At 37.0% G+C, this 23,797-nt stretch overlaps 1 protein-coding gene across 1 annotated transcript in view; it reads right to left on the reverse strand.

Annotated features, from left to right (window-relative positions):
- Window positions 1-602: 602 nt before the first annotated feature.
- The window catches only part of Mme (membrane metalloendopeptidase), an 81,183-nt gene continuing 57,988 nt past the window's right edge, over window positions 603-23,797 (reverse strand). Inside the window, exons 16-22 of the mRNA XM_035451602.1 lie at window positions 19,321-19,379; window positions 14,502-14,621; window positions 12,854-12,987; window positions 12,695-12,760; window positions 8,659-8,754; window positions 8,261-8,337; window positions 603-1,312 (exon numbers count right to left, since the gene is read on the reverse strand). Of these exons, the coding sequence (XP_035307493.1) occupies window positions 1,213-1,312; window positions 8,261-8,337; window positions 8,659-8,754; window positions 12,695-12,760; window positions 12,854-12,987; window positions 14,502-14,621; window positions 19,321-19,379 (652 nt within the window). The 3' untranslated portion in view covers window positions 603-1,212. The remainder of the gene's footprint in view (window positions 1,313-8,260; window positions 8,338-8,658; window positions 8,755-12,694; window positions 12,761-12,853; window positions 12,988-14,501; window positions 14,622-19,320; window positions 19,380-23,797) is intronic.

The raw sequence follows: 23,797 nt of genomic DNA on the forward strand, positions 1-23,797 counted from the left end.
TTTAGGAGGAATCTAATCAGGGTCCGGGCATTGTAGAAATCCTGAAGCAGGTCTGCTGGAGGCCTCCCATCTATTCTCAGACACGGGCTTTCTACAACTAGATGGCTTGCACTCAGGCCTAGGAAGGGCCTCACAACTTGGATTTATTATCAAAATATTTCCATTAGATGACAAACCTGAATAGATAAGGACTCAAGGAGCAACACAGATACAGGTAGGCCCTTTTATAGCCACTCTTGGGTTCCGACTTAATCTTGAAAACCCTGTTTGTAAACCACAACTATTATGTAGCTCTAGGCCGTGGTTCACTGGTAACCTTCACCCTCAGTTTGTACTTAAAACTTCTCACCAATATGATTTGCAGGTTTAAAAAGTCCAAATTTTCATCAGCATATCGCATTACAGATCTTCATAGCTGTTTTTCTTGGCCATATAACTTCAATATTTAATGATTACCTATAGTAATTGTTATTCAGTCATACATGTAGTTAATAATTAAATAGAATTATTCTTTATACATTACTACAAATCCTTTAAAAAGACCAAATCTGAGAAGCAGAGAGAGCAAGAAATTGCTCAAAAAATTGAAGAGGGCTTAAGAATCTCAACATCATTAAAGTGAGTAAAATGGGGAATAGTTTCAGATACTCATTTTTGCCATTAAGAGTGCTTAAACTAAAACGATGGTGAATGAATGAATAACTTATGTATGGTTCAAAACTCCATAAATGAGTTCAAAACTCCATAAGCCTTAAGGCCACAGTATGCTTGGGAGTTTGAGAGAGTTTGAAAGGGCATGAATGTTGCAAACAAAAGAGAGTGCTGAGGCGAATTATTGCTGTGCTGTGGTGCCCAGCTGTACTCAATGTCTTCCTGCCTTGCATCAGAAGTTGTAGCCTGCCTCAAGTGTTAACACTGTTCTCTGCAGACAGTGTTACACTTGCAGTATGTGTGGGAAACAGAAATGAACAGTAATACTGCCATTGAAAGTAAGCATTATTTACACAGTGAAGTGATAGATTTGATAGACCTTAGGCTGCCTCCCCCTTCCATTCACAGTGGATTCAATAATCTGATTTCACTTGTGCTCATCTCCGTGAATTGTCCCCAAGTAGCTGCAGAAACTTGCAGGGCCTGATTTCTCTGAAGGGAGAGTTCCTGTTTCTGTGGCTTTAACGAGTCTTGCCATGGGTGCTGCGCTTCTTGTGAAGATCACCAAACCCGACATTTCCTTTCTGGATTCATGTATGAATTCTTGCGACAGTGAAATGCATCTGCAAACTCAGCAGAGTTCTGCAAAGTCCCGATAATCCTTTGAAATAAACAAACAAAAAGCTACCATCAGCCCTGGAAACTCAGTGTCTATATCCCATTGGAGACCAGAGAAGTCCTCTTAGTCCTCTTGTCCTTGCAGTTGTGAGCCCAGCCTTTAAGTTCTGAGTCATTTCTCCAGTCCCACTACCTGCAGAAGTTCCCTCTGCAGCTCAATTGAGTGAATTCAGAAGCAGAAATTTGCTATGAGTTAGATCCTTCTCATTAATTTTGTTCTTAAGTGTATGGAAGGCCACCTTGCAGGAGTTAAGAGCACAGACTTTGAAAAATGTTTCAAGACTTTTCAGAATTTTTAACTGTAAGATGCTTCTGATACATGTTATCAAAGCTGTTGTTACAATATCACTAGATTGTAAGGAGGATTCATAATTTAAAAGTATGCTACATGTTTGCTTAAGATAAATGGACAATTAATATTTGAAAGTGTGGTGTTTGTGAGAAGAGTTTAGTGAGGAGATAAAGAAATCCTTATTTTGAACTTTCGTGAGAGGGTTCAGAAAATTTAAAGTGTTTTAATAGTTCATTTTATAGTAAACATAATATAATTGACAATTTTAGAAAGCTCTTTTCATATTTTTATTAAGTATATTTTTATTTTAAGTTATAATTGATTAACTGTTTTTTACAGTTTCGCATGTGTATATGTATACATATGAATAAATGCAAAAATATTATATTCTAACTATTCAATCTCTTTCTCTTAGTAGATTTTTGTTGATTTGATTTAGTCAGGAAGATAGAGAAGTTATTTCTTTTTTTTGTCCCCAGAACACTCCTTGTATATCAGAAACTGGATTCAGTTTCCATAAATGAAAAGAGTTGGGAAAATATCCATTTCTTCGTAGTTTTGGCACCAATGGGCAAAACAAAGCCATCCAGCCCACTATTTGAACTAAGCAGCATTTGAAGAGAGGAGCAGGTCAATACAAGGCAGAAGTGAAACTATCACACCACCCCTCAACCAGCTCCTTCCCTTTTCCTTCTGCTGGGACCTTACCACCCTCTCCCGAGGTTGGGAAGTGAAGCTTGGAGGTAAGTGCTCTGTAGTGAAGGCGGAGAAGGTATGTGCAGGGTAAGAGCATGGCACTCTCTGTATGTGGTGGGTAGGTGCATGGCACTCTCTGTATGTGGTGGGTAGGTGCATGGCACTCTCTGTATGTGATGGTTAATTACACACACAAATTGCAGCACTAGTCTCCCCTCCAGACATTCTACATGCAGAAGTCTTAATGATCCTTACAAAATTAAATCATAATTTATAATTCTCAAACCTAATTCCAGCAACACCTGAAGGAATCACTTCTCAACCAGGACATGGCTAACACCTTCCAGCCTCCGTCACCACCCCCTTGACAACTGTGCTAGAGTCCTATGCCAACTTGACATAAGCTAAAGTCATCTGAGAGGAGGGAGCTGAAGAGAAAATGCCTCCATAAGATTGGGCTGTAGGCACACCTGTAGAGCATTTTCTTAATTAAGGGTTGATGGGGGAGGGTCCAGCTCATTGAGGGTGATGCTACCCCTGGGCTGGTGGTCCTGGGTTCTGTAAGAAAGCATACTGCATAGATACTATACTTGTTCATTTGTTACTACAGAACAACTAGAAGAGAAACACAGCCTTGCTTTCCCTTCTCACTGAAGGAAGGAGAAGATCAGAGTGGGTGATTTCTAAGCCAGACTTCCCAGTCTCATCCATTAACATATTCGGCTACTGCTGCATCTCACCCCATGGTCTCAATTCCCTATTCTTGGGAAGACATAATGTTTGGGCTGCTTGCTTTGGGGGACTATAAAGGGTAGTCTTAAGGATATTTCTTCTTGGTTCACGGTTTGAGGCTAACTGAGGGTCCATGCTGAAGATTTTCTATCTACAAGTACACTTGAGAGGGAGACAACTAGTCTGTACAGGACTTGGATGCAATTCTGAAGGTTGTGAGAAGGACATAAGCATTCCCCTATTGTGAGAAAGGCCCTGATAGGGCCTTTGACAGAATGGCATGTGGATGTTCCAAAATCTGAATATGGAGAGTGGAGGCTCTGCCAACATTGAGTCAAGGATTTGAGGGGCACAGCAGGCTTGAATTGAAGACTACCCCCTAATATTTAAATTCATGTGATGATTTTAGATTCTTGCATCTAGAAAGCAGAATAGTACATTGACCAACTTCTGACTTCTAACTTTGTTTAGGAGCTTAGAACTAACTTAATCTAACGGCTTTAAAGTGTGTCATCTTTGAAATGTTAAAAAAAAATAAACAAAAAACAAATCTACTCCTACCACCAGGTACAGGAGAGGATTGCAGTCTGCAACTCCAAAGATCACAATGGAACCTGACTATGTTGCCATTTAGACTTCCAGCCTCTAAAATCATGAGAAACGGAGGTTTTTTCATAAGGTAAGAAGAGAAGGAGTGGAGAAATTTCAATTGAATAAATTGAGTGAAAGGCACAGTCTAGGTAGAAAAAGAGCTTGGAAGATGACAATAATGTTATATACCTAAAATTCTGCTTACTCAAAAGAGAAGACAGTAAGTTGAAGGGCTGGCTGGGGATACACAGCAAAACCTTATTTCAGAGAAGGTCTTGACTCTTTTAGGGTTCAAAGGCTTAGCCAACCTTTCAGTGTGTGGGGGGAATGTCATTCATTTAGATACTGGAGAGGGGGCAGCGATGATACCTAAGGGCATCCTCTGTCTTCAGATAAAGCTCCCTGGTTGACGTTGTATGTGCACGCTAAATGGAAGAACCTCCATGTTTTGTAGTTACTTAGTTAAAGCCCTTTTCTCAGTATGTGTTGTATATATAGAGGAAACATTACATCAGTGAAAATGTCCAAATATATGCCTTAACTCTCTCACTCTTTTTTGCCTGCCTGCCTTTATTTCTCCCTTCCTCTCTCCCTCCTTCCCTCCCTCCCTTCTTTCTTTCCTTTTCTTTTTTGAGACAGGGTCTGACTTTTGTAGATCAGGTTGGCCTCAAACTCATAGAGATCTACCTGCCACTATTGAGACTAAAGTCATATAACACCCCAAAGAAAGACTAATCTTGTGAAAACACAACGGGGAGTTGACAATCCAGATACAGTCAACACATGAACCGATCCCCAGATCTCCATCTCTGTGTAGGTCCTCTTTTCCCAGTCAAGACTTCTATATAATTTAATTCTGAATAATCCAGTCAGCAGCACACCTGGGCTTCTCTTTCTTTCTCAGGCTTATAATTAATGTTTGATGGTATTTATACCATCAATATTTGGATAGGTGATATGAATAACCATTTTGAAGACTGGGTACATTTTGAATACAATGAATCTCTTCTCTAAGAGTGAGGTCACGTTTTTTGTTAGTATTGCATACAATATTTACATGGATTTCATGCTACATTAAAACACTGGCACTTGTGTGTTTACATTAACAGAAGATAAAATCTTTCATTGTTTCGTTAAGATGATTCATTTAAAATTTCTATTCTATTATGTAAAATAGTCAGTTGTACTGGTGCTGTTTATGTCCTGTGAAATAATCATTTAAATTAAAAAATAAAAAAATCTAGGGAGCCAAACATCCATCTATGTGACAGGATGGACTTTATATGTATAATATGTTACTCCTAATTAATATTTGAGCCACAAGCTCACTATGTAGCTCTTGCTGTCCTGGAACTCACTATGTAGACCAGGCTGGCCTCAAACTCACAGAGATCAGCTGGCCTCTGCTTCCCATGTGCTGGGATTAAAGGCACACACTACCATACCCGGATGGTAAATGGATTTTTTAAATTGTTGAATAAATTGTTTTCAATTAATAGGTCCTCTTACAATCTAGTATTAGTTCTTTAATGACTTGAATTCAAATTTAACTGGTTCTATTTATGAAGAGACTATGTAATCATTATAATTTCCTATTAATATCCTTTCATGACAAAGCCATGTTGATGAACATATATTCTACTATGTAGGATAATATGTAGATTAATATATACTAATTGGAGTGCTAGACAACTCATCAAAAACCATCCTAATAGTCATCAAATATCAGGAGTAAATGCTAATATTTAATGTGAAGGGAAGAAACAGGAGGATTTCAAAGAGCCTTTAGATTATGCATGCTAATTTATAAAGGGAAACTAAGTGTCCACGTTGGCTGAAAGTAGCTGCATAAAATTCTGGGAATATTATCTTATACATGTACTGGAATTTCATCTTTGGAATAGTTCATCTTTTGTTTTTGATGAAATAGCTGTTTCAGAATGGGTTTAACAATCTTCCTCTATTTTGAAAATATTTTTAGATAAACTACTTAGCAGCAATTTTGAATAATAACTCAAGGATTGTTAGTTTTGAAAGTTCTTGTCAAATATGTTTCACTTGAATTGTCAGAAAACAGCCTGATTCCAAATCTAAAACATAACCTCAGCCTTTACCAAGGAAATACCTTTACCTCCAAAAAAGTAGTAATTTTTTTGACAAAAGGCTGGCCTTCCATTCACTCTTCAAACACACACATACTTCTCTTCTTATGAATGAAAAATAGAGTTAGCTTCAGTGTCAGAATCAAAAAATTAAAGATATTTATGACTCAAATGTTTCTATGAAAATATTGGTTTGGAATGCAGTCACACACCTACCTCCCTGTGTTACTTAGCCAACACTCATTACACCTTTACCTGTGCAGAACAGAAGAAACAAACAACTCTAGGCAAGGAAGTGCTATCTTACTTGGAAATGGTGTCAAGTCCATGGGAGACTTTTTAAAAAGGATTTCTTTATTTTATATTTCATGTGTATGAGTGTTTTGTCTGCATTCATGTATGCGTGCCATATGCACTCTTGGTGCCAGCAGAAGCCAGAATAGGGCATTAGGTCTCCCAGAGTCAAGTGTGGTTCTGATATTCCTCACATGTGTGCTGGGAACCAAACCAGCATTCTTTGCAAGAATAGTACATACTCTTAACCTCTGAACCATTTCTCTAACCCTCAAAGTCCCTAAATTTCTACATAGAGCTTTTTATTCTATCAAGGTCTCTTATCTTAAAAAAGAAAAACAATAACCCAGTAATAATTTTCAAACATGCCTAAGTAACAGCTTCTGATATCCATTAATATGAATCTTCTAGCAACTCTATAATTTAGTCCTTATACGTCAAGAAACTGAGGCCAGTAAAAAATTAGCTAGTCCTGGGGCTCAGAAAAACATGCAGAGAAACCCTGACAAAAAGCCCAAATGAGAAATGAAAGGACACCATCACTAGAACGGGGATAAACAGGCCAGACATACTAGCTGTGACAATTTCACGAGGTTAAGAGACCAAAATGTAACTAACAATAGTGACAGTAGCCTGTCTTATCAAAACAAAAGAACATAATGTACAACACCTTATTCTCCAAGGATGACAGGTTATTCAGTAGCCCAGTACTAACACCTGAAGGAATCTAGCTCTTTATAGAGATCTACTTATGTTCATAGGAACATACAGAGCAAGGATCTGACAAACTATTTTATATGCATTTATAATTTCCCCTCCCTATTCTCAGAATTAGATTCTTATATTTTTAATTCCCAAAAGAAAACTTAAGTTATAACAACCCCCACTTTTTTAAAACTTGGCAGTGTTGGTAATCAAAGGAATAAACCAACACAAACAAAAACAATTAAAAATAAACTAAAATTCTCCTGGATTTAACCATAGTGGGAATAGATACACATGAGTTTCTGTGGAAAGCAGTTAACCAAAAGAAGCTAGTATGGATAAGTTAATTAATAGGACTAACTTTAACTCATATTTCAGGGAGAGCAAAATGCAATAAGCTGTTGTTGCATGAAGGAATTGCTAAGGCAGAGGCTATATGGTGCTAGTGATGGTGACAGTGGTGACACTAGGACAAACCAAATGCATTCACTGAATTTCAAGATGTTTAACTATGCTACTTATGACTTTACAATTACATGTGTTTCTGTCAGTAAATTTTCTAGGTAATATATTCATATTCATTTTAAGTAGAGTTTTAAAAATTTTGGGTAATAACTTCCCTTTTCTTCTCAAACTCTGTTTTCCAAAGTACAATTTTTTTCATTTGTTTGAAAAAACTTTTTTTTTCAGTTTCCTTCTTGGAAGCTGGTATTTATAGCAAGGGGGTGTTCAGTGTTACAGTGTGGGAGAAAAGATGCCAGTCTAAGGGACGAAATGATCTAGACCTCCACATTCAAAGGTTGTCTACAGTGATTCTCTTCTTATACATTGATTTCTAGCATGTTTGCACTCTTTCACCTCAAAGAACATTCCTCTGGTAGCCTTTCTGGGCTGTTCTCTGACCTCTGATGTAACGTCCTCACTCCTGGAGTATTGGGGTTAGTTATTCAATGCTGGAGAACTTCCAGCTGGTAAAAAACTGCCCATATTGAAGAAGGAAAATCTCTCTCTGTCATTTGAAACTCACATTTACATTCACATAGTGGAACATCTTCTACTAGCTGTTGGTTCCATCCAACCACTGTTAGGAAGTCACATGTTCGTTGCAGTTCATCAGGCACTGAGTTTAGGACATATGAAGGACTGAACAGCCAGAGCTATGTTTGTGGAAGCATTACTGTCATGGTCTGCTGAGTCCCATCTCTGACATATATGCAGACAGAAACACACACACACACACACACACACACACACACGCACACGCACACGCACACGCACACGCACACGCACACGCACACGCACATGTACATGTATACATATGCAGGCATACACACACAAACATGCACAAGCATATGCACATGCACTTACTCAAATGCATGTATGAATATATACACGCACATGTACACATTCACAGTTGTCTTAAATGGTATAGAATAAGAAGTAGAAAAAGCCAAATTTGAAACATAGAAGTAATAGAGTCAACACTGGAACAGTCCAGCTGCTATTCATAACCACATACCTGAAATTGCCAGGACTATGTACATCTGTTTTAATGGAATTGACTGCATATTCTGGCCTGTAGGTCCCACACCACACCTAGGAGTATAAATAGACAAAGGAAAACAACATGCTTAGGTGTAATCATGGACCATTGTGGGTAGGATGGGGTAAAGCAAAAATTAATTTGGCATTTGCATTCAGCCATTTATACTTCAAATAATGCTCAATGAAAGGCAACCAGGAAATAATCATTTATAATGAACATGATCTGACAATCTTGTTGCAAACAATGAAAGTTAGTCAACTCAAATGCTCCACCCCAATTGATTAAAAGAAAACATCATGAAATATCTAAGTTGCTGTGAAATTACAACTTAAAATGATTTTCACAGTTATCAATCATGAAAGGTATACTACCTGGGCAAAGTTGAGGAAGAATAGTTGTTTGTGATTGAGATCAATTCCAGGGAGTAATTTTTCTTCACCGTTCTTTTTCACATAGTTCTGATAGGCCTAAGTAGTAAAATGAAAGTATATAATTTCTAAATTTGCATAAAAACATTCTTCGAAAGATCATGTAACCAAATAATTCTCCTTTTGTATCAAATCACTACAAACGTGCATCTAGAGAGGGCAACCTTCAACTCTTTCATGGATTAGGAAGACTAGAATGCATCTATAAATGCTCAGAAAGAATAAGGGACTCCTTAGCAGATGACAGAAGTCTGGCACATCAGACAATCACACTAAATATCAGTTGGATGAAAGGATGACTTGAATACATGACGAAAATCTTACCTTAATATTGTCTATGGATAGATGGGTAAGCCCAGCTTGTTGGAGGAATGGGTTGCCAAAGGAGTCATCTGCTATTGCTATATTTAGTTTAGTTACTACTCTTGGCCAACTAGACTCACACCAGAATTAGTCTGAGTGATTCTTGTCAAAGGTTACCAGAGTCTGTTGAGATTCCTTAGAGGATTAGTGTCCTGTGATCCTTCGGGGAAGCAGAGGCAACTACTCTGGTCCTCTCAACACAGGACAAGATAGATTAATTTCCAATAACATCATGAGAAAGGCATTTTGGTCACCTGAGCAGCAGAAAATGTTCTGGAACCTTAAAGATTTATATTTACTATTGAGAAATTTGGTCTTGCTATGCTGTAATTTTTTTCTTTGTAAGCTTTATTTTATCACTCTTATCCACCACATACAGTTTTTTTAAAAAAATGGATTAATAATAAACTTCCTGAGACAGGTTATTTGTCATGTCTTTAAAAAGTTAAAATTACATTTATCTATTTGTGCACGCATGAGTGTGTGAATAACATGGTGCATGTGTGGAGATAAGAGGACAACTTGCAGGAGTCAGTCCTCTCCTTCTACCAACTTGATCTAAAGGAATCAACTATGTGGTCAGGCGTGGTGGCAAGTACCTTTACTCACTGAGCTGCCATGCCAGCCCTTTTTAACTTCTTATAAAGAACATCCATCCATTACTTAAGTTAAAAGTGTATTTTATTTCTTTTTCTCTACCATCAACATAGAATAGTGAACCTTTACTATCTAACAATTTTGGAGATAGAGGGGAGGTTTATGCCTCTTCCCACTTAGGGAATTAATGATCTCACAGAGGGGCAAGTCATTACAAGCAAAGAATTCATATAGTGTCATATGTATTTGTATAATTGCTCTTTCCTTTATTACTGTAATCATCAGTCTGATGTAGGTGAGTAATACAGCAGAATCATCAAAGGTGCTAATTACTAACACAGACCACTTCCAGTTAACACAGAGTGACAGGGACTGTTGCTGAATCAACACAGTGATGATCAAAACGTAGGAGACAATGGTTTGCATAACATTGAAAACCAGTGTTTAACATCACACCTTACAAAGGAAGAGAGATGTCCGGAGAGATGGTTAATAACAAGTTCTATAACAGGCGTAGACAATTTCTCCATCAGCATTTATGCCATTGTGATAGGAGGGAAAAATCATGGAAGTCTGGGGGATTCTGAGTTGAAAAGAAACTGACCATTTGAGGTTACACTGGCCAGGATACTAAGAAAGAAAAATCCTGAATGAAGATTCCAAGACAATAGGAGGGTGCCCTTAAATATCCAGCTTCATGTTAATCTGGAGATCACCCCCAAAGGATTACAGATAGCAGTGCCTAAGCATAGCAGGATTAGGATGAAGACACTCAAGATCCACAGGGCAGGATCTGGCCTCAGTATGGGGATCTGTTTCCTCTGAACTAAACATTATCCCAGTCCCAACTAACATGCTGTCCAAACAAGTCCAAAAAAGGAACAATGAATCTAACTACATCTTATGATAACTCTCAAGAATATTTATAGGCAATTAACAATTACCCAGCACTCAAAAAGGTAAAATGCATACTCTTTGCTACCTAGTGGGAAACAGAAACATTAATTACCCAGCATTTGAGGTAGTAACAATGTACCACCCCCCAGTGAAGGGCTGAGACTTTATCTATCTTCATCTCTCATACCTCACACTGGGGCGATGCTTTGTTTTGAGCACACTGCAGGCCCCAATCAGTCATCTCTTTGTTGGTTGTGATACTTCTACCTTGCTGACAATCACCAAGGTTCTCTTCCCCTTTACCCTCAACATTGCGGTGATAACCAAATAATCCTATTTAGTCCTCAAACATTCTACTCATGCCATCTGTGAAAACCTGGTACTCTCGTGTACACCTTATCTTTTGTGTCATCACAAGTAGACTGCTCATTCTCTCAAACATGCTGCTTTGGGGTAAAGAGGTACACTCTAATTCATCTTCATTCCTCCTTGTTGCTTCCAAAACCATCATTCCTCCACCTTTTTTTGTGCAATTCTCTATTTGTTCTTCCATAATGGTATTCATTGGATCATCTTTTAATTCTTACTCACATCCTCAATTACTAAAATCTTTTATGGAAGCTGTATTGCTACATCTCTAGCACCTAAAATGGTACAACAAACAAAGCAAAGTCCTTCAAAGTACTTAAGTGGAAGGACTGTAAGGGCCAGAGGACTTGGACACTTGGTATAATATAAATCCTTCTAGACATTACAGGGAAGCTGAACCCATAAAATCTAAACAGTAGGGTTCCCTACACAGGACCTGCATAATGACATTGCCAGCCAACATGCCAGTGTGGATGTGAAAATATTTCTCAAGGCCCCACCTCAGATGAAGAGCTACAGGCAGTGAATCGCAGCCTAGAAAGGGAGAATCAATTTCTACAAGGACAAGTCCCCTGATGAATTATCCATCCCAAGTGGTCAACCCTAAATACATACATGCGAGCAGCACTAAAAGGGCTCCATAGTCTTTTCATGTATGTGTAATGACAGTAAACAGGAGGCATGAATCTGAGGGGGAGCACAAGAGGAGTTTGACGGGAGAGAAATGTGTGGAAATGATGTAAATACAGTGCTCATATATGAAATCCTAAAAAATAAGTAAAGTACTTGTTGCATGCAAAGATAAGTGGAAGGCTGTGAGTCTAATGAATATTCCAACAATAATCATTCTTAAAGAATAATAGTTGGGCAAACTACATGGCCATATATAAGAGCCATCACAATCGGGTCCCTAACTGTTTCTCAGTGACCAGACTGTGGCTTAATGTTATGTCTTAAGTTTCTGCTAGTTATCACCTCCACAGGCTGTCTCTCCTGCTGAGAAGATGAGGGTCTCACTTACACTGATGAATGACTCTGAAGTAATTGTTTGCAGGGACATATATATTAAGAAATTTACTTCAGGGATTATTTCTTAGAAATATTTTGTGTCATCTATAGGTTTTTGCATCTTCTCATGTCTTTTGTTGTAACATTGTTTCCTTTTTTTCCCCTTTTTTATTAAAAAGAAAATTATTTTACATGTCAATCCCAGTTCCCTCTCGTTTCCCTCCCCCCCCCGTCCCCCCAACTAACACCCTACCTATCCCATAACCTTTCTGCTCCCCAGGGAGGGTGAGGCCTTCCATGGGGGGGTCTTCAAAGTCTGTCATATTCTTTGGGATAGGGCCTAGGCCAACCCTCCTGTGTACTGCTCAGGCAGTATCCTTCCATCTGGGATGGGCTCCTAAAGTCCATTCCTATGGTAGTGATAAGTACTACAAGAGGCCGAATAGATTTCCAAGGTCTCCTCACTGACACCCACATTCAGGGGAGAATGAGAAGGGGAGAAGAGAAGAGGTGAGGAAGACATGTTTCCTTTTTTTTTTTTTTTTTTTTTACCTTGGCTCCATCACCTCATGTCAACCTTTACAGACCCTTATGATGAGCATATATCCAACTCTCTTGCTCTTCTCATGATTTGCATTTCCCAGTCTTCATTTTGTTATCTATGTCTCTTATAAAAGGCTTTAAAGAAATGGGTAAATATGATAAACTCCCATCACTGAAGTGGGAATAAAGTATAAATACTCACTCTGTATGCTTGGCCAATACCTCCATTATCAGCAATGTTTTCTCCTAGTGTATTAATTCCATTGAGCTGTTTAAAGAAAGATTCTCTATTAGGATTTTTACAGAAAGCACCAACAGTTTACTTGTGTTACAGCTTTTCTGGAGAATGCTGATGACATACATGCTGTCCACCTGCTAGGTCCCATGTGAAGTTCCCGTACTGGTACACCATGCACTGGGATTGGTCTTTAAAATTATTTGCAGACTGCTGAGTCCACCAGTCGACGAGGTCTCCATCTTTGTTAAAATTTCTGCCTGCAACATAATCATTTGTTAAAAAGAAAATTTGTTACAATAAAAATGAGAATAAGATTCTTTTATTCTCTTTAAGAATTGAAATTCTTGAAGTAGACTCACATGCAGTTGTAAAAAAAAAACAACATTAAGAGACCTCCTGTGTGCTGTTCCAGCTCCTCAGTGGCACTTTGCAAAACTATAAAATCATAGCAAGAGTACTAGCATGGACACATCCCTCTATCTTGAGATCTCTAGTTTAATGTGGAAAGGACTGAAATACTACTGTACAAGTGACCATGGAATGGGGCAGATGATGAAAGACACTGCTAACTCCCCCAAATCCTGCTTTTTTTTTTTTGGGAAAACTTGAACTTTATCTGCCAACATGCCACATAGCTTGTGATACTGTAGATGAGGCAATAAACACTCCTGGAAGCATGCTTTCCTATACTTGATGCTCTCCATCTGAACCAAGACTGTTTAATTTGATATGCTGAGGCTTTCAATGTTAAACGCCTTTATTCTGGCACCTGTTTCATGCTCCTAGACCCTTTATGAAAACTAACTCCGTGTTTCCCTGGACTTTAAGCACAAAGAGAAGCAGCCTTTTCTTCTCCTGATGTTTTCTTTCTAGATTTAAATGATGTCGATCTTTTCCCTTTTGTATCTCAAAATGTACTTACATACTTTATATATTCTGACATTTAAATTTATTATGTTTTAAATATTTATGATACAGTGAATAAGAAAATGGCAATGAAACAAAATTTGAACTTACATGCTGAGTCTATCAATTTCAGTTTTTATAGCGTTTCACAAACATGTTAGATGCCTCTGTATGTTTCCGTTTTTTTTTCAAATGGAAATATTAACAGTTCTGTTGCACTGACTAACGAGTTAACAGTCATTTAGCATGTCTCTCTTTAAGGTGCTGTTCTTCTTGTCTCTCTGACTAGAATTCTGTCCAGTTAACATTTTTTGAACTAAAACTTGTTACAATTCTTGCTATGGCCTTTTTACATATTACCCATCTTTATTTCAATTTTGTTTGACTTTAATTAAGACTGTAAATTTTATTGGTTGTTTAGGAATACATATCAACTGTTCTAAATTATGTGTTAAGCATAAGAATAAAAAAAAGTTCCTGGCTAAAAGCAGCTTAAGAGCCACAGGGACTTGGTTAAGTGATGGCTTCTGACTTTATATCTAAAGACCCTGCTCTCTATGAGCCTGGAAAGTTAAGACACAAACAACAGGACTAAGCATTGTTTCTGGTGCAGAACACTACAGTACTTGCTCAATTTTGAATATTTGCTTTAGTTTCTTAGAGTGTAAAGCACTTATTTCTTACTGCCCACTAATATTTTGATTTTCTTAAGAAACACTTATATAGAACGCTGACTCTATAGTGAGACTTAGGTCATCAATACACTGATAAACAAACGACAAATGGAGTTTTGTACTGATAAATTTTAACTCTTAAACTTGGGAAGATGTATTTCAGCCAAAGGAAAATGTTACCTATACTTTACCATTGTCATCAAAGCCATGCGTGATTTCATGTCCAATGACCATACCGATACCCCCATAGTTCAATGAGTTGGACTGCCGAGCACTAAAGAAGGGGGGCTGCAAAATGCCAGCAGGAAAGACTAAAGGAGAGAAGAATTGTGAAGATTATATGTGGAATTGTTAATGATGGCATCATGCTTGCTAACCTGTTTCTACTATATCTGTTTCACCTAGGTAGATAACAAAAGTCTTGTGTGATAGAAAGCAATACCATCATTTATAATTGATGGTGGCAAAGTGACTGAGCCAATACTGTACATGACTGACCTATGATTTATTCATCACAGTTCACCTACCAATCTCTTTTAAGATTTTTTTTTTTTGCTGTAAGGAGCTTGTCAGAAGGAAAATTTATAAACTACACTCAGCAAGTTCTTTGCCTTGTATAAATATTTGGAAAGAAGAACTACTCAATAATACACATTTCTTTTCAATGCTACCTCTGAAATTGTATCCATTCACAGTTCTATTTAAAATAACTGCCACTCAGTCAAAGGGGTCCTTCCATCATTTAATGTTATTTTATTTATTATCAGGGTTCCTACGACTTCTCTAAATTCTGTTTATTTCTTTGTTTATAGTTGGAGTCCCTCTTTATCTGATTTACTCATTCCCATCCTGGCACCTCAAATGTCAGGCTTGTGAGATTTGTCAGAGATTTATGTGTTTGTACACATTTACTTTACTCTTTGCTCTATCTGCGTTTAAGGACATTATCTCTCCAAGCCTGATAGTGCTTGGAATATAATTAGCACCCAGAAAAAAATGTTTTGACTGAATACATAATCAATTATAAACAGATGAATATGTATTTTTAATAGACTAAGCTGTCTATGTAACGTTTACTAGGCATGAAAATCTCAAAGAATAAGATTATTTTATTTAAAAAGTTTGGCTGACGACTGTCATAACATCTGTGTTAAGTTGAAAACTTTTTCCATTTTATGTCTCAAAAACACTTGAGTATATCAAACATTGAACACTTTTCCCCTCCTAGATACCAGTCTCTTGCCTGTTATTTTTTCTAATGGCACTTAGCAGAAATGATAGTGTCAACAGAGTGCAACCCCCACAGTGAACCTCTTCTATTGATCTCAGGTGCCTCTTTTCCTTTACGAAGTTTGCACAGCACATGTAGGCAAAGATTGGGTGGTGTACTGTTCTTCCAAAAGCACATTCTGTTCTTTCTTCTGGGAAGCTGGACAGTACATCTTACCTCACCCTTGTTCCTCTTATCAAGAGTGACTAATTTCCTAAGAGATGTTCTCACTTCCTGCCCCACCTGTAGTCTATCCTAATCTAATCTACCCTCTTATTCTATTCTGTAGCCAGATTGCAGTGCAATAATGGCCATTATTCCTCTACTGATAAAAAACTTTGAGAGGTCATTTTTCTGTGGCTAAACAGCATCCTCCTCCTGACCTGCATGCATCATACTTTCCTGCTTCCTGGTCCCTAACATTCACCTTTTGTCTAATCCTTTGCATTGTCTTCTTACAATAATGTACCTGCTAAATACTCTGTCTGTAGAATACACTAATGTGTCTCAATTGTTTTTTCTTGGTATATATTGTGTCTATTTAATGCAAAGGGACTATTCAATTTGTCTAGAGGAATTTAACCCCTGACCTTAGAAATGAATGAAGACACATTCTTATAATTCAGTAATTTTACCTTTCAAGTTCTAAACTTCTAGTACCCACTAGGTAACTGCAGCACTACGTTCTGGAATGGATAAAGAATTGCATGTAGCATGAACACATATTGCATTCAAAACTTTGGGACTTTCCTTTTCAGGATATCAAGAATGTAAGTGAAAGGCCTTGACCTTCAGTAATTAAAAAAGAAGAGGAATTTAAGGTCGAATTAACACAAAGCAGCAAATACTTTTCTTTTAGACAGGGTAAATATGACCTAACCTTTCATGATCTCCAGGGATAAATATTAGATTATTTCCAGAGGTGACTTTAAAACACTCTAAGCAATTTAGTTCTTCACATCTTTCAATATGTTGGCAAGTTGCCATTGTCACCTTTTCCAAATGACAAAATAACAAAAATAGACCTTTGTCCTGGGAGGATTTTAGTGAAAGTCATAGCTCACGTGCACCTGCCTGAGCTAAACAGTGTCAAGAGAATATTTTTAGCTCAAAGTTATAAAAATTATATGTAGTACTTTATTAACTTAAACTGAGTATTATCTCCCACACTATGTACTTTGATTAAAATCCACCCATTGTATAAAATGCTCTTACAAAATGTGCTATCAAGGCTAAACATTAACCATAGAGATGCAGCTGACTTAATGACAGCCTTAGATGCCATTCCTCAAATATAAGATATGGTTTTTATGGCTCATATTAATACTCGTCTTCAAGTTCAGTCTGGCTGATTATGAGCTCCTTTAACTTTGTCAGCTCAAATTTGTTTAAGAGGATTTTCTCCAATAAGCTCACCGCTTGACTAGTAAACATCTCAGTGTTGCTAGTCAGTGACAAGTCATTTCAGTGACTGTCAGCAAGCTGGCTGGTTAATTAAGTCACTGGATCACAAAAACGAAAGATCATGATTTTTCCTTCCTGCCTGCCTGCACGTTTATCTAGTAACTACCCTGATCTTTTCTAGATTTCAAACAACTCAACTTTAAGATATTTCAAACACAGCTCAAGTTTGCATTCATGTAAAATCTGAGGGTCATACGAGATCTGATGCTGTCTAGGGTCTTTTCTACACTTCACTGAAATGATGCCATGCTGTATTCTGCCATAAGATAGAAATAAATGTCTAGCTGCCTCACTTCATATTGAAAAGCAATTCTCTTTATAAGGTTTCAATGTATAACTAGATCTCATACTGACAGAACAATGAATATTAAAAAGAGATTTGGAGAGGGGGCTGGGAATGCTGCTCTGTGGTAGAGTGTATGCTTATCATGTGCAAGGTCCTAGGTTTAATTTCCAGAAAATGTATGTATGTATGTATGTATGTATGTATGTATGTATGTATGTATGTACCTATCATCTTTCAAGATTCACAAGTGAAGAATCTCTAGAGATAAAGGCATTCTGGAGAAATTTGTGGACTTATTTTAGAAATGCAATGCACCATGATTGATCATATAGGTGCTGGGGAGTTGATCACCAAACAAATCTTGTCTGTTTTGAAGTGATCTTTCCTCTTTTCAGAAAACACTAGGCTAGACTTTGAGCCAATTTTTTTTTTTTTTTGCCTAGATGCACATCTTAGTTATTATCTACAAGCTATCTAAGGATTCCAGATTCTTTATGTAACCTACTTTCATACCACGTACCAAAGTAAATTACAGATAACGTTTTACTTCAAAAATAGAAGCCATAAAAATACTAAAAGAAAATGTAGATAATGTCTTACTACATCTCTTCTTAGGCTTAAAAACACAGGGGTAGGTGTGCTTAAACTTCAAAATAACAAGACAGGGTTGCAGGTTTGTTTTTTAAGTAATTGATAAATATCTTGAAAGGCTTTTAGTAACTTCTATTTCAAATCAGTAGCATATTTCCAAAAAGTGATGCTTAAAACAGACTTAGAGAAATAAAAAGAATAGTTTAAAATGATGCTGAGATTATCATTTCTTAATTCTGCCCACATTTTAATATAAAGACCTTGACTGAGTCCTTGTGGAAAAGCCTGCTCTACTGGTTTAGTACACTTCTGGCAGTATCTGTGTGGTGTATGTCAACATGGTAAAAACTCTTGGAAAAATTGGGTCTGTTTATATAATAAAAAGATAGATACCAAATATGCCCAGGTTTACGCAGGAAGAGGAAAAAATATGTCTTTGACTTGTGAAATAATTCATTTATTCCTCATATTATTCACATGTGTGTTAATTTTAACCATAGTTTATGATATTACTATTGGCACAACGAAAGTTATTTTTCTGTTTTGAACAAAAGTAGTTGGGTAACATAATTTTATATGGTAAAGTCTATTCCAACTGTTCCAATTTCCTTTCTGTTGCTGTGACAAACACCATGACCAAGAGCAACTTAGAGCAAGAACAGACTTATCTGGCCTATACTTCCTGGTTACAGTCTATTTCTAAGTGAAGTCAGGAGGAATGCTGTTTGATAGCTTGCTCACAAACACTTAGGCTTAGCTTGCTTCTTATATAGCTCAGGCTCACCCATCTGGGGATGGTTCTGTCAGTATTACATTGGCCCCACCTATATCAACTAACAATCAAGACAAACTCCCTGAAGACATATCTCTAGGCTAAATTTGAGTGAGGCTTTACTCTCAGATGACTATAGTCTCTGTCAAGTTGACAACTGAGGTTTTTTTCAACCTTCTGAATTCCTTGCAAGCTTTGGAATAAAGAAGACAAAGAATAGGAGAAACTCTAATAAAGCCAGACTGCTTACTGAATTGCCAAGAGAACTGGGTCTGCAAAGAGTTGGCTCCTCAAACCTCCAATAACTTTAAAGGGCTAATGCTCAATAATTCCAAGAGTCAGTATAATTTTTAAAGGGAACTTTCAAAGAGCACATGGAAATAAGATAAATCATTTATGTTATAGATTGGATGCTATGGAAGAAGCAACTACCTAATGTGATTTGGACTAATTTTAATTTTCCTATACAGTGAAAAGAGGTACATGAATACATGCATACTTCAAGAAGTGAACCAATACTCAATATCACTATCACTTTTAGAGGGATATTAAAAGCTGACTACACAGCACACTGTAGGCTGAGAAAAGTTGAGGAACACTAAAGAATTATTTCGGAATATATCTTACCTATCTGATTTCTGCCTGAAGAGTAAAATGCATTGACTACAGCCGCTCCACTTATCCACCTGTGGAAAACATGAGAACTTGTTACAAAAGACACTTCATTACCTCATTCAATCTGCTTACCACAAAAATAAATGTTAACGCTCCATGTGATCAACAAACTGACATTAGCATAGTAGAATTAAGGCTTCTTGGAAAATATTTCTATTTATTGAAAATTCCACATATATCTAGGTCTACAATCTGTTATTTCATTTTTGAGGAGGCATCTGAACTACAGTAGGTTAAAATTATATCGAAATGTGCTTAGCTTTATGCTTTGATGCTAAATGGTTCCAACAATCCTGGGGGAGTTGACAATATATGAAACAAAGGCTAGTAAAACTTCAGATTCAAGTAGCTTTACAATTTTAAATTCTTAGTTCATAATGAGACTCTTCTGGAGCTCAGATATGTTAGCTAGGAACAATGAACTGCAAATTATTGCTCCTTAAATCTCATTTTTAAAATGCAGCACCAGGAGAGATGGTACAGTGGTTCAGAGTAGGAATGGCTCTTTCGGAGGATCAGGGTTCATTTCTCAGCAAGCACATCGGGCAGCTCTCAGGTGCCTGTAACTCCTGTCCCAGGGGATCTGATACTTCTGGTCTCTGAAGGCCCTGAAGCCATGTGTACATACCACATACACATATACATGATGAAACTAAAGTAAATATTTTAAAAGATATCTATAAAAATGCAACTTTATAACTAATGGAGGAAAGGCATATTTTCATGTGATTGTAAAGTAAAATCCAGTTGGTTTTTAAGTAGAGTTGTCTGTTTGTTAGTCCATACCATGATTTAGGCTCTGCACCGAATCTAGAGTTTATAAAATACGTGCCCTAAGTCAAGAAGTGTAGTTTAGGAAATGAGAACAATTCATAAATAATTGTTACACAAGAGTGCATAAGTAAGTTAAAAGAAAACAAAACAAAGCAAAAAACTGGTCTCATGATAATTCGAGGGCTGAATGATAGGTGCTATTGCTCTCATCTCTTCCTACCTAGACACTTTAAAAGATGCCTGTCAATCAACATATACTAAGTTTGTATGAGCAACATAAATATTATTCCAATCTTAATAAACTTATTATTCCAAGCTTAATAAGTGTCATTGAAAATGGACCTCTTGACCTCAGATGACCTCTTAATGTTAGCATATCCACACCCACTTAAGACAATCATGGGATATTGTCTTAAGTCTTCACTTGTTATTCCACTTCAGGGCAATAGCCAGTGTGACCATTACTATCCTTCTAGTAGCAAATCACAATAGTAGAATAATTCAATTTCTATCAGAGCTCTTTCTAGCCTCTGCTGTGCTGGGTAAGCAGTAGAAAGTCAACAGATTAGTCATAATGTCAGTAACTACTGCGGATGTCAGGTGCAAGCACTATTTTAGTTTCTTAAAAATAACTGGCAGAGACCATAGGTACCAACCATCTGAAAAATTCTGTTATTTTTCAATAACATGACTAAAACTTCACATAAAAGGATGCATGACTTTACAAAAATCTCGTTCAGTTTTTATAAACTTCTCTTTAGGAAAATAATGAACCTAGAAGTGGTAAAGTTTGTTACTGCTGTCATTTTAATATAGGAAAACACTTTAAGCAGGATAGGGCTCACATATCAATCCTCCCTAGCTTCATTAGAGCTGAGTCATGAATATTTTAGCATTTCTTGCAAGTGATGATTACAAGAATACATGTTTATTCCTTTTAATTAAACGCCACTTGCTTACTACACTATTTGTAATGACTCACGAGAAAGGAAAGTATTTGTAAACGCAGGATATTACCTTAAAACAGAAACCAGAATGACATGGAACAAGTGGGTCTTGATTATGTGACCAACTGATAAGGTGGTTATATAAACAAATGAGGTGACTAGAAAAAGTGATGCATTTAGATTGTATTTGCATAGGTTCACGTGGGTTCAAGTGAAGTTCAGTAGAGCTGGTGAAAGGGTCAGAATGGATGATATGATCAGACAATTGTAAAAAAACACTGTTGCATGATTTAAAAAAGTATCTGTGGTGTAGTCTCAACACTTTCATAGCAAATGTGGCAAGAGTTTGCAATTATTAAAATTTTTAACAAAATCATTTATGAAATTTTCCCTGTCTCAGTAGCTCTAAAGTTAATTTCTTGATTGCAAATTCTGAGTTGGTGGCAACAGCTGTGCATTTTATAGGTAATTACAAATAATCACTATAAATTATTTGGTTCTGAACTAACCAAAAGTCCTACTAGTGAAGTTGAGAAAGTGGCAATGAGAATTATTTTGAGATAAAATGCTATACTGAGGAGAAAAAGCAGATGCACTAAATGAATGCTTCAGACAACACACTTCAGACATATGACTAGAGGCCACAGACTGCTGAGACTTGCTGACTGCTTTTGTAAAAATAAGTGCATCCCTTTTAGGTAGTGCCTTACCACCCTTCTGAAATATTACTTTAAGAGTTTATTGCCTTTTGATTAATGTTTGTAACTCTTGAGCAGGGAGAGTTTACATATTAAAATGTCTATCTACTATGAGTTATATCTTTTAGAATGTATGTGTCTATTTATAGTCATGGAATGCTCTGATAAAATGAGAATTATGGTGGGGAGGTTTGCTGAGCACTAGTGTGTAGTATTTTACCCCTGACCACCAAAATTTTAATGATGTGTCCTTAGTCCTCTCTGGAGAAGTATACAAATTCAAAAGCCCAGAACATTTTGTCCCAGGTCATGATCAGAACTTGAAGTACTATAATTATATCAATTGTTACATCTTAAAGTAGGGTAGTGATAACAGAAACAGATTCAGTGTCTGACACTTGTAGTCAGTTGTGAAATATTCCAAATACCAATGGAAAAGATACACTAATGAGGCAAATGAAATGTTTTCAAAATTTAATAGTGATGTAATGAAAATTCTAAGTTCATCTAATTTCAATTCATCTATAAAAATGGAGATACTTTTATTTGTAAAACTCAGACAATGATGACCATGACAGTAGCACTTGGGTGAGAAAATGCACATAAAGAAGAAAAGTAAAATCAAATCAGAAACAAATGGAGTTGCTATTGATCTAAAATAATGGTTAGTGTATGCTACCTCAAGATACCTTCCAAGTATGCAGGCCAGACCCTAGCAACCTCTTACGTGCAGTGTTAGACTTGGGAGAAGAAGCAAAACACTGAGATCTCCTGTTCTCTTCCTGTTTCCAGTGGTCTATATATGTGCGAGCATGGGCTGTGTGGTGGGAAGGTAGTGTGGGAATGGAGGAATTAAGAACTTTATTTTTATATAATTATTATAATTTAATTTTAATTTATGAAATGTAGTTTTGCCAGGTAATCTTAATTTGTTTTAAATAAGCAACTTGTCATCCTCAAAGAAGATGTCTAACTAAAATATGCTTGAGAGAGGAGCCAGATGTTTGTCCTCCACACCTTTGTAGCCTGAGGAAGGTAGGTGGTGACGAAATGATGGAGCACAGACTTTACTGCAGGTAAGAAAAGCAGATATGGACACCCAAATTCAACAGCCTTTAAGATAAAGTGAACTCAGTAGACTGCAAAAGCACTTAGAATAAACCTCTTTTCAGGCACAGAATCTAAAGCTTCAAACAAAGAACAAAACGATTAATGCCTTTCTCCTTGGAAGTGTTCAATTTTCAGCATCTATGCTGAAAGCAACTCCTTTGAAATCAGCAGTACAATAAATAGATTTGTGTGTGTGTGCCTTCTTCAAGTATTCCTGGGTGAAAGGGGAATTCTCTTGAAATCTCAGATCATTATAATCTTTTACATGTCTTATTTTCTTTCCTCAAATGCTTCCCACATGCTCTTACTGACCTTCTAGATCATCCTGGCAGTATTGATGGCACCTCCCATCTGCAGGGAGGGAAACCGAGTCACTGCATAGTTCCTAAACTTTGTCTTAACACATGTAGACACTAAGTAAAGGAATTGGGGAAAATATATTTAAGGGAAAGGGAAAGATGGCCTGCTTGCCTTCCTATCAAACCCCACCACCAAACTGCTGATCCATATGATACACAAATATTAATACAGTGGTTAATGCCATTTTATACTCAATACAAAGAACACTTTTTGTCTTTCTCTCCTACCTTATCCCTTTCTTCTCAAGGCAAAAGTAGATGTTATTAACCAAATTTAGAAAAACAAACAAACAAAAACAATAAAACAACAACAAAAACTAAAAAACCTCTACCACCACCACAACAAAAAGCAAAACTCAGAGGCTAAGTTTTAGAGCTAGTAAGTACAGATATACTAATTTTGGTTTACCTAGTTCCTTCAACCTCCCAGCACCCCTACCACCTCACTGCAGTTCCACAGCTCACACATTTTCCTTTTCCACAGACATAGTACTTTAAGGCTCAAACAAAAATTCAGGAAACTAAAGACCTTCTCTGACCT

Source organism: Cricetulus griseus, assembly GCF_003668045.3.
Source record: "Cricetulus griseus strain 17A/GY chromosome 1 unlocalized genomic scaffold, alternate assembly CriGri-PICRH-1.0 chr1_0, whole genome shotgun sequence".
Lineage (NCBI taxonomy): Eukaryota > Metazoa > Chordata > Mammalia > Rodentia > Cricetidae > Cricetulus > Cricetulus griseus.